The 12,012-nt window shown below is 44.1% G+C and overlaps 2 protein-coding genes across 4 annotated transcripts in view; both read left to right on the top strand.

Moving 5' to 3' along the window:
- LOC125720411 (uncharacterized) overlaps positions 1–12,012 on the top strand; it is a 74,139-nt gene that overhangs the window by 40,207 nt on the left and 21,920 nt on the right. The gene's annotated exons all lie outside the window — the stretch shown is intronic.
- The window catches only part of LOC125720409 (uncharacterized), a 35,014-nt gene that overhangs the window by 8,052 nt on the left and 14,950 nt on the right, over positions 1–12,012 (top strand). Inside the window, exons 1-5 of one of the 3 annotated variants that reach the window (XM_048995812.1) lie at positions 6,632–6,739; positions 6,916–7,296; positions 7,832–7,975; positions 8,143–8,207; positions 8,366–9,017. In XM_048995812.1, the coding sequence (XP_048851769.1) occupies positions 6,703–6,739; positions 6,916–7,296; positions 7,832–7,975; positions 8,143–8,207; positions 8,366–8,491 (753 nt within the window). In that variant the 5' untranslated portion in view covers positions 6,632–6,702 and the 3' untranslated portion in view covers positions 8,492–9,017. Of the gene's footprint in view, positions 1–6,631; positions 6,740–6,915; positions 7,297–7,831; positions 7,976–8,142; positions 8,208–8,365; positions 9,018–12,012 lie in introns of those variants that run through there. The other 2 variants (XM_048995813.1, XM_048995814.1) reach the window with 2 other exon arrangements.

Below are 12,012 nucleotides of genomic sequence, written 5' to 3'. Positions count from 1 at the left end.
GCGCCGCTAAAATGAAACAATGTTTCATTTGCCATTTGCACAAGTACATCAGAATGCTTATTTTCATATATCCTATCCTCTCCTTTGAGACCTAGACACAGTTGTTAGTGCAGCTTGGGGTCTGAGCACAGGCTCATCCATCTATCTTGGGATGACTACAGTAATAAATACTTGGACTTCTCTGGTTTTGACTGCTAACCACTAAGTATTCTTCAATTTTGACTAAAAATACGACAGATGACAAAACTTATTTTCACTGTGCATTAAGTTTGTAGTACTGGGGCTACAGTATTTCTGAGTACTTGTGCCTTATTAGTTGAGAATGAATGTTTTGCTAGAGAAAACACCAAAAAATGTCACACCAAACGGTATTTTGGTGGTGCAGTGGTTAGCACTGTTGCCTCACACCTCTGGGACCCGGGTTCGAGTCTCCGCCTGGGTCACATGTGGGTGGAGTTTGCATGTTCTCCCCATGTCGTCGTGGGGTTTCCTCTGGGTACTCCGGTTTCCCCCCACAGTCCAAAGACATGCTGAGGCTAATTGGAGTTGCTAAATTGCCCGTAGGAGTGTATGTGTGAGTGAATGGTGTGTGAGTGTGCCCTGCGATGGGCTGGCCCCCCATCCTGGGTTGTTCCCTGCCTTGTGCCCATTGCTTCCGGGATAGGCTCTGGACCCCCCGCAACCCAGTAGGATAAGCAATTTGGACGATGGATGGATGAATGGATGTAGATCATTTGATTCACTTATTTGAATATTTTGTCGTTATTTGGACCAGTATTGTCCAGCAAATATTGCAGTAACTCTATCACCAACAGAGGGAGCTCTGAGCACACAAATCATAATGTGATCAAAATCATGTCCTGAACACCAAGTTTGTTTTTATCTGTTAGTCTGAAGAAGGTTGGGAAGCCATTTCTAAGACCCTGGTGCTTCACTGAGACGTTGCCAAAATCATGGCATAGTATCACATACCAGTGTCCACATGTCGCTTAATCCTGCCTCTCCCACAGCTCAACAGCGCCCTCTTGTGATTCCTGTCACCATGCTGTGCTGGGGTTTGTGTGGTAAAGCATCTAGCTTAATGTACTTCTCCTGCTTTCCTTCCAGGTGGCGCCACTGTGCCTCACTGTGTTTACACGCAGCTGTACCCGTGGATCCCAGTGTTCACTGTAACTGCAGCTATGCTCTGCATGACCCTCTCTGTCTTCATATACATGGAGGGATACAAAAGATGGTGAGTCTGCTGGAGCATCACTTCCACACCCCCTGCTGTGCATTTCACACCCTCCTGGGGGGAGAAACCCTGAGTGACTGCAGTCATTCCTTTGACTGCATGCAGCCTTTCACAGAGTGGGGTTCAGACAGTTTTATACCTCTGAGTAGAATCTATGCTGTAGGTTACCGCGTACCCTACACCTTCACCTGACACCTGTACTTACATTTCTGGGAAGGTCTACAGCGCCAGGCTACAGCGTAGGGTATGCGGCTACCTACAATGTAGGTTCTACGCAGAAGTATTAATCAGCATTTAGGCTGTTTCCCCTCTGTCTATGTCTGGTGTAGCTGCCTGACAGTCTAATGGTCATGGGGTCTCACACTTAGGGTTGCTGTGTATCTGTGTTTATGTCCCAAATCAAACTGAATTAACACACTGCCTCTGTGTTTATGCACAACCCCATATAAAACCATAAACACAACACAGGACAAACCCTGATAAAAAATGTGATTTTAGATCTTCAGCACTGAGTTCCAGTCATGTGTTAATAATAATTATGTTGGAAGTATGCTGGGCTTCATAAGTCAGTGGAGGAGGGACTGGGCCTTCCTGCTGGTGCACATGGGAAGCAGATATTTCACAGCCTGATTGGCTGTCAACAATTTTCCCTTTACATCAGATGACACAGTCACATGACATCATACATCGTAAGTGTCTTACCATCTCTGATTCTGTGTCATAGGGGCAGGAGAGGATTGATGGAGGACGACTGCTGTGGATTCACACAGCATACAGGCAACTGTGACCTCTGACCTTAGCCTCACCTCTGCAAGCCACTCCTCCATGTGTTCATTTTGACACGTACTTAACTCTGGTTGAACTGTAAAAATGGCTGTATAACCTCATTTTGCATGATTATTAAGCAATAAAATCTTTTATTAAAAAAAAAAAAAACTTTTATTGATTTTTTTTTCAGTGCAGATCTTCAGTGTTCTATGACTTGGTGTAAAATTGTTTCCTCATTACTCAGCAAGACTTAAAATCGCTGATAATTTTGGTTGGCTGGTGATTATGTCATCTTCAATATGACCACAGGACAGTATCATTACGCCTAAGACTCAGTCTCACTAGAAGCTGTATGTTCTGAGCTTCACACTCAAGCAATTTATGTCATGGTTCTCATTCAGACACTACAAGTAACTAAGGCCAGTGCACACAGACACCTAATCTGGTGTAAGAAGCTACGTGTATTTTTTTTTTTTTTGGGGGGGGGGGACATGTGGATGGATGTGTTTCAAAAACTTCTAATGCAGCTTCTAGTTCATAACTGAAACCTATGAGTTTGTCTGTTGCTTGCTGATTGCAGAAAACCCTGTTTCAGGTATGAGTCTCTAAAGACCGCAAGATTGCAGGTTGAAGGTCATGCAAACACCAAGTCAGTCCATCAGTTCTGTCTTTTTCAGGTGCTGTCTTGAATGAATGGTAAAAATGCATGTACACGCACGTTGGTTTCCATGAGATAAGATACTACTTGTTAGCTGGGCCTATGCAGAAACAGCCCTGTGTCACTGAGACCAAGGACCTGCTGCAGGTGAGCAACGGTGTCCTGGTGCTCTCGTTCCACCACATGGACTGGAACATTTTCAGACAAGCAGCCGCCAATGGTGACCAGACCACAGACCTCAAAGATTCTGCACCCACGGTGATTGGCTACATCAGCAAGTGCTCTGAGGGTGTCACAGTCACACAAACAATCACCACACTTTCCAACCAGAAGTCATGCTTTGCAGCAGAAGTTGTCAAACTGCTAAAAACCCAGGACGCTGCACTCTGACCAAGAGTGAATTGTGACTATGCTCAAAAAATCAATAAGCCCACACTGTACACCTGTGATACTGATGTCTCCCTCACTGATGTACTAAAGACGTTCAATGCACAGTTTTAATGTCAGGGACTTGCTGCAGGTGAGCAACAATGTGCTGATGCTCTCGGTCCAGCACATGCACTGGAACATCTTCAGAGGCAGCTGCTAGCGAGGACCAAACCACAGACTTCAATGAGACTGCTACCACTGTGACTAGCTACATAAACAAGTGCATTGAGGGTGTCACAGACACAAAAACAATGACCACACTTTCCAGCCGAAAGCCTTGGTTCACAGCAGAAGTTGGAAAACTGCTGAAAACCCGAGATGTTTCTTTCAGAGCAGGAGGCGAGGCAACGCTCAGGAAGGCCAGAGCCAACCGGTCCTGAGACATCAGGCAAGGGAAGTGTGAGCGTGATCAAATAAATCACAACAGTCACTTCAGCAACACGAGAGACATGCGGTGCATGTGGCAGGTCCTCCAGACCATCAGCGACTACAGACCCACACCAAACACTTGTGACACTGATGCCTCCCTCACTGATGCACTGAACAAGGTGCCAGTGAGGAGGTCCATCCCTCCCTTGAATGACCAAGTACTCAGGCCGCCCCCAACAAATGTGAGAACGACACTTTCCAGATTCAACCTACAGAAATCCCCGGTTCCAGGTCGGGCATGGACCAGCTGGCTGAGGTTCTGATGTGCTTCAAAACCACCACCATCACATCTGTACCAAAACAGGCCACACTGTCTTATGTCAATGACCAGCACCTTGAGGCACTTACTCCAACCATCATGAAGTGCTTTGAGCTCGAACTGCTCTACTGAAGAAGCAATTTCATTGCTTCATTGATGCATCTTGAGAAAAAAGACGCCGATTCTGTTCATTGACTTTAGCTCAGCATTTAAACACCATCGTCCCCCGTGAGCTGATTGGGAAGCTGAACCTGCTGAGTTAGCCACCATTGTTCCACTGCCCAAGAAGAAGAGCCCAGTGAGCTGTCTGAATGATTAGTCGCTTTAACTCCCATCAACACTAAGTGCTTGGAAAGACTCATCATGCCCCACATTAAGGCCGCTACTGCAGCACACACAGACACTCATCAGTTTGCGTACAGGGCAAACAAGTCGAGAGAGGAAGCCATAATAACAGCTCTCCACACAGCCCTCAAACATCTGGACAACAGCAACACCTATGTGAGGATGCTGTTTGCGGACTTCAGCTCTGCCGTTAATACAGTGCGACCCACAAGCTTGTTCAAAAGCTGAGCAACCTGGGCCTCAACAGCTCACTGTGCACCTGGATAATGGGCTTCCTCAGCAACAGACCCCAGAACGTCAGGATGGGAGACCACATCTCCTCCACTCTCATCCTGAACACAGGCACGCCGCAGGGGTGTGTTCTCAGTCCCCTCTTCTATTCCCTTTTCACTTTGGACTGTTTTCCCATTCACACCAGCAACACCATCATCAAATTAGCTGACGACACCACCATTGTAGGACTGATTGACAACAACGACGAATCAGCCTACAAGGAGGAGGTCCAGCAGCTGAGGCAATGATGTGACAGTAATAACCTGGAACTGAATACATCCAAAACCAAGGAGATGATAGTGGACTTCAGGAGAGCCAAGCGGGCTGAGCACTCTGCCCTCTACATCGACGGAGAAGAGGTAGAGAGGGTGGAGAGCTTCAAGTTCCTAGGAGTCCACATCTCTGCCGACCTCACCTGGTCCACAAACATCTCTCACCAGGTGGGGAAGGCACAACAAAGATTGTACTTCCTCAGGAAGATGCGTCAGGCCCACCTCCCCCAAAAGCTGCTAACCAATTTTTACTGCTGTACCATCGAGAGCCTCCTGACCTACTGCTGCACAGTGGGGTTCAGTAGCTGCACTGAGTAAGACAGGAAGAACCTGCAGCGGGTGGTAAGGGCGGCAGAGCGGGTAATCGGGACGACACTACCCCCCCTCAAGGACATTTACTCTGGCAGACTCCACCAGAGAGCCAGTAAAATCATCAGACTCCTCACACCCTGGACACCATTTTCTCCCCCCCCCCCTCTGGCAGACGCTACAGGTCAATCAGAGTAAGAACAAAGAGACTGAACAAAAGCTTGTACCCACAGGCAGTGAAATGCGTCCATCCCCCACCCCCTGAATGACTGTTTCTGTGAGACAGTATCCACCCCCCTGAATGACTGTCCTTTATATGGACTAACATACTGCACTCACTGCATTCAGACACTCATTCTGTAATAGGATGGCTATCTCTCTTTTTGTGTGTTGTTCTTATTTCTGCTAAACAGAGATCGAGCTGCTAAACTATTTTTCACTATTTCTGTAATAGTGACAATAAAGATCTGTCTTATCTTAAGTTTTCTTATCTTATCACTGATTGGTTGGGGATCTGCAGCACCTCAGACTGCAAAACTAGAAGCTCATTAGATTTTTACACTAAACAACAGAATAGCATTTCAGAGCAACTGCTGCTCACGTAGAAATGAATAATATAAAAATATCCATGTATGTCCTATGCAGGGTCCAGCACCTAAGGCAAGGAATGAGCCAGGATTGACTGCCAAACCATACACACCATTCACACACACAACACAGGAAGAGCATGAAAGTTCCACACAGTGTGGAGACCCCAGCCTTCGTGAGTGAGATATGAGAACTACTGCACCAGCCGTGCCATATTGCCAAATATAAATGTATGCATGTACATATATAATGTCATGTAACAACAATAAATAACACTCAATGGAAATATGTTATTATGAGTAATGTTTAAGAGAGGGGCAGCATGGTGGTGCAGTGGTTAGCACTGTTGCCTCACACCTCACACCTCTGGGACCCAGGTTCGAGACTCCGCCTGGGTCACATGTGTGCAGAGTTTGCATGTTTTCCCCATGTCGTCGTGGGGTTTCCTCTGGGTACTCCGGTTTCCCCCCACAGTCCAAAAAACATGCTGAGGCTAATTGGAGTTACTAAATTGCCCATAGGAGTGTGTGTGTGAGTGACTGGTGTGTGAGTGTGCCCTGCGATGGGCTGGCCCCCCATCCTGGGTTGTTCCCTGCCTCGTGCCCATTGCTTTCGGGATAGGCTCCGGACCCCCCACAACCCAGTAGGGTATGCAGTTTGGAAAATGGATGGATGGATGCTTTTTGATTAAATTTAGTAGAATATTGCAAAATATTGTACTCTTATACTGCACAATATCTTATATTTATACAGATAAGAACCGGTCCACAGACTCAGAAGTGGTGAGTTTTGTGTTAAACGGCCTCGCAAGTATAATTTGTCAAACACATTCCAAGTTAAAATGCAAATAATCTAATTAAAATACACAAACTCTATGAAGATATTTACAGTTCACTTACAAGTTCTTTAAACGTAAAGGTAAAACTGAAATCTGCTTGAAATTCCAAAACTTTGGTTTTCAGGATAAAAAGTAAAAGCTCAGTTAAAAGTATAAAAGTTCAGACGGGAAATATTCAAGTTCTGACTCTTGTCACACTGCCTTGACACTTAGTGACACCTACATCTTTGTACATTAAATGCGTCCGCCCATTGGAAAGAAAATCGTCTATAAACTCCACCTGTAGACAGCAAGTAAGTCATGGACACGACGTGCATCTCTCTGATCGTTCTCCTCGGTGAGTGTCTGATTACTGTAGAAAGAGAACTGGATCATTATTTCCAGACCAGCAGTAGAACCTTGTGGAATGAGCAATTCCTTTGTGTGTCATGGAGGAGATGTGTGCTTTAGTGAATGATCATGGTGATTTTTGGTCTGATCTTAAACAGTTGTGTCGTGCTCCTTCTTCCTCAGGTTTGGGCTGCTCCACTCAGGAGAGAAGGTCTGAGGAGGCTGAGCTGAGGATCGTCCGACTGGGGGACAGTATTACCCTGCACTGTGATGTCAAACATGAGCGTGAAACTATCTGGTACAGACAATGTTCTCATGAGAACCAGCCACTACTGAAAATGGCTCGTTTGGAATTAAAGGATAATCCTCATCCTCGATACGCTTTCGTGTGGGACTCCTCATCAAATTCATATAGTCTGTTGATTAAAAACATTACGAAGTCTGATCTGGGACTTTACTACTGTTCCACAAAATATCTCAGATTTTCACCTCAACCCAATGGAACAGCTACTGATGAAGCAACTGACAAATTTGGAGGTCTAACCATTAGGCTCCTGACTGCAGGTAAGAGTGCAGGTATAATCCTGTCAGATAATCATTTGCTTGTCTTTCCTGTCCTAATTAAGTGCAACCGGCAACCTACAAAATTGGAAGAATTAATTCTAGTTCTTATCCTATCATCTTATGTGAAACTTAACTATAAGAAACCATATGAATTGATATTTTCCTTAAATCTCCAAATTATCATTATGAGTATCATATGTAAATGACATCATAATGCTGAAAAAATCCAACATCATTGTTCTCAGTTGATATCAAAAACAGAATTTAAATTTAATTTACATACAGTATTAGGCATTATCATATAGGTCCAATTTTATTTTATATGAATACATATAGCCCTAATTTACATTTCAACCAATATGTGCTGTGATGTTCTGACATCCTAACTATGGTATCCTCAGCTTGTGCCTGTAATTGGCTCCAGTCCACCACCATGACCTGTACTGGAAGGAGCCTGAATAGCTATGTTAACCTTCTCTGTAAGCAACAGCACAGTGAATATGACCATGAAAATGTCCCACTGTCCCTGATATAGACGATTCCAATGGCACCATAAGGACCCCCAGCGGTTCTGCAGCAGGGATGACCCAGAGCTGGGTGCTGGTGCTCAGTGTGACTGCGGCTGTTCTGCTCTGTGTTCCTCTCTCTCTCGGTACCTACTGGCTGGGGAAAAGACAGGGTGAGTCCCCTGGGTCACCAGAGACGACCTGCATGTTCAGGTCTGAGAGCCTGGGGTATTGCTGAGATGCTCTATGCTGTTTATTCCTGACCTGCTGTAGAGACTCCTTTGGATGTAACATTGTCTGTCTTTGCTGATCTTGAGCTAACATTTTTTTTTCTTTGTAGGATTAAAAGAGGCCACAGCTAAACAAAGAGTTACAAGAATTAGTGGTGGGATTAATGATGAAGAGGTAAGTTCAGCTTTAGAGACTGATGCTGTTCCTACTGATTCACTGGTTCTTTGAGTAATTATTTGTCAAAATGTACATTTCAAATTATGCACTGTGGCAATGAAGGAATGACAGTATCCTTAAATCCAAAAATATTTATGCATTGTTTTCATAAACAGGAGCAAGAGGGACAGCTGAACTATGTTACACTGAAGATTCGTAGAGCATCCCGGCTGTTCAGGCCAAAGCCTGATCAGAGGAGTGATTTCTGTACTTACTCTGAAGTCCGCAGAGATCTAATGTGATAAGCTGACAGTATTGGTACCGAGTCCCCCTGTGTAATCTTTAGGACGCAAATCATGCATGCAATAGAATTGTTTAAGAAGGCATTTTTCAAATAATAACAAAATTCAGGAATAGATTAAGCAACCCTCTGAGGGTAAAAAATATATACCAATGATAAATAATGAGGAGAGGTGAATATCTCCAGTGCAGAGAGTAAAAATTCAGGCTAAGAGTCAGTTGAGTTACAGCGTAGTCAACTTTTTGGTTGAAACGAAACCTTTGTCTGGATTTATATTTTCTGGACCTGAATTTTCCACTTCTGACAATGACCTGAAATTCTAGGATGCGTTGATTAATAAAGTGTTGAGAATGTAAAGATATTCTATAACTTCAATGAACAAGATTAGTCATTCTGCAGTGTTCTCAGTGTGACAGATTACACTTGTTCTTTCGGACGTAAATGCTCCGTTCATATACAGGATTATGTAAATACAGAGAAGAGATCCATTTTATTTTTTTCAGTATTATAATAAAATCACAAGATTCTTGCACTTCACTAGTATGAACTTGGTCATTGTGTGGTCATTGTCTCTCCCATCTTTTTTATCTTGCTCATTATGTGGTCATTCAATTGGCACAGGGAAAGAATGGTGAGTAGGGTTCCTGCTAATTAGTGAAGCTAACTTTTTCTTTAGTAGATCAGCATTAGCCAAAAAATTTTTGCAGGTCAAGCAAACATGTTCGTAAATGCTACAATCACACATATTTGTTCCGGTCTGTTGTGAGCGTATCTGCAGCAGTCCATCTGACACGCTGTTGCCTGATTATGTGTAAATCCAAGTGGTCGATGAGCGGTCGATAATTTGTCACATTTAAGGTGGTCTGGGGTAAATATGGGAACCAAGACAAAGTCTATTAAACTATGCAGAGAATTAGGACCTGCATCACAAAGTTTAGCTTCTTGCTTAGTCGCAATACTTGTTGGATTTCAGGTACCCTAGTTTAAATGGACTTTTTTCCATTCACTTACATTTAGCCCAGACTACCTTAAATACGACAAGTTATCCGACTAAGCAAGAAATCCTGTTTTGTCCCCTGGTCAATTTCCCAGGCCAAAACCAAACTGAAGCTAAATTTGTATAATTACAATAAAAGTTAGCTGTTAGAGTGGCTATCATTAGCTTCTGCTAAATTTTTTACCCCACGGTTAGCTGTGCCCTCAAAAGGCAAATACATAGGGAGGGGTGAGATTTATTCATGGAATAAAGAGAAACCAAGGTGTGGTGATGAAGGGCAGCGACCCCCAGGTCAGGAGGATGCATCGCCCCCCCCCCCCCCCAAACAGGCAGACACAGTTTCTCCGGCATGGCTGGGTCGGTCAGGAGGGGGCGTGTCCTCGGGGCAGCTGTCTCCAAGGCAGTTTAGTTTAGGGGGCACAGAGATCATAAGTAGCACACTTAGCCTTTTTCCTCCCCCCTGACCGTCTCCATGCCACGTCCTGCTAGCACTCTTGCAGAAAACTGTAAGAAAATCAGTCATATTTGGCCTGTGTGGTGTTTATTGCCCCCTGCTGGTGCATGACTGATTCCGCACTCAGTAGGCATTTTATTTACTCTATTAAGCCTGAAGTTCTGTGGGAGCCTTTAGGCCTGATGATTTAATTAGGAATCAATTCATAACCCACAGAGCTTTTTCTTTTTGGTGGGGAGTGTGGATGCATGTGTTGCATGCAATATTAACACAGCTTCCGATTTATAACAGAAACCTATGAGTTTCTGTATATGTTCAGAAGATTGCAAAATGGCCGCTTTGCGCCTTGTGCCTTTGTACACCACAATGCTGCAGTCTGATGTTCCCACGAAGACCCCACACAATGGAGGACCCCCTGATGGACTAGTAAATTCTGCGTTTTTTAGGCGCTGCCTTTTCAAAATGATGCAAATGCATGCATGCTCACGTCATGCATAAAAAGTTGCTGTTCTTTATTTCTCACTTTGTAGAGTCTTGCGCTGCATGTCTGGGACTGGGCACCTGCTGCAGGTGAGTGACGATGCACTGATGCTGTCTTTCCAGTGCGTAGACAGGAACATCTGCTAGTGAGGACCAGACCACAGACCTCAAAGAGTCTGCAGCCACAGTGACTGGCTACATACACAAGTGCACTGAGGGTGTCACAGACACACAAACAATGACCACACTTTCCAACCGAAAGTTTTATGTAATGAGCCTTTTCACTGTTTGTCTAAGTGTTTATCATGGTATGTAGTAAATATAGAGAGTCTTCCCTCTTCAGTATGGCATAATAATTGTATAATCCCAGTGTAAATGATTCTAAAACTCTGTCTTTAGTGCTCTCAGTCAGCACGTTTACATGCGCAGCTAAGTCAAGCTACGGTCACACCAGTCCTCCTGTCCCTGTCCCAGTATACATGCATGGGCGGGGAATCGATTTATTGACCAACGTACGTCCAAGTCTGCTACTATAAGTGGTGATATGGCTCCTTTTAGCTTGTTAGTATTCAGCTTTCCCAGTTGACCTAGTACATCACAGACATTAAGAAGTAATAAATGAATAATCTCCGTCTGTTCCGCATCCTAAAGCTGATTAGCCCAGTAACCTACCGGCTACAGCTACCTCTGGTCTGCCCTTTTTTGCCTTCTTTCCACGTGTCCTTCCCCAAGCCCATCCGCTACAGCCCAGTACATCCTCCCATAGATGCTGAAGGAAATTCCTTTGGAGTGCAGAGAAGCTTTTGTCTAGCAGCAGGATCGCAGAAACTGGGGTTCCCCGTTTGGCCAGCAGGGGTCACCAGCCATCCCGTTCTCTTCTCTGTGTCTCCCTTGCACCTCTCACAGTCCCCATTGTTGTCCCCTGCTAGTGCCCAGTTTTGTCATTTTATCTTGCAATCTTCGTATGACCTGTTTTCCTAGTATCTCCTAGTGACTGACTAGCAAATTCATTTGAATGGCTGAGGTGCCCCTGAGGAGAGGTTTGGGAACTGAAGTGGTCTTCTAGCCACTCTGGAAGATATCTGAAACTTTTTTGGGGAACAGAAGAAATTCCTGTTAATTTCTGTTTACTTTTTTCTGAGCAAATGTACACTTTATACCCAGATAAATAGCTTTAAACGTTTTCTTTGACTGCTTAATACTTCTGCAGAGTACTTTTACCCTATTAAAATGCAAAGATTGTAATTAAGGTAAGTAGATACCATTGCTTTTCACAACATGCTAATCTATAAAGATATTTACAACTGATTGTTAGTAAATTATTAATAAGTTCTTTAAACGTAAATAAAATGCAAAACTAAAATCTGCTTGGGCTTTCAAAACGGACAGAAATTTTAGGACAGAAAGTCCAGGCTCATTTGAAAGTACAAAAATTCAGACTTCAGATTTTCAAGATTAAAGCTCCTACTTTTCTCACAGATACGCTTTCATTTTATATCTCAAGCTGCTGTGGCAGTTGGTGCCACCTCCATCTTGTTACATTAAAATTAGCTTCCGCCCAATGCAGAAGAAACCGTCTATAGACCCGACC

This window comes from Brienomyrus brachyistius, chromosome 25, assembly GCF_023856365.1.
Source record: "Brienomyrus brachyistius isolate T26 chromosome 25, BBRACH_0.4, whole genome shotgun sequence".
In the NCBI taxonomy this organism is placed as follows: Eukaryota; Metazoa; Chordata; class Actinopteri; order Osteoglossiformes; family Mormyridae; genus Brienomyrus; species Brienomyrus brachyistius.
Note: the sequence above shows the minus strand (reverse complement) of the source record. Positions and strands in the feature narration are given on the sequence as shown.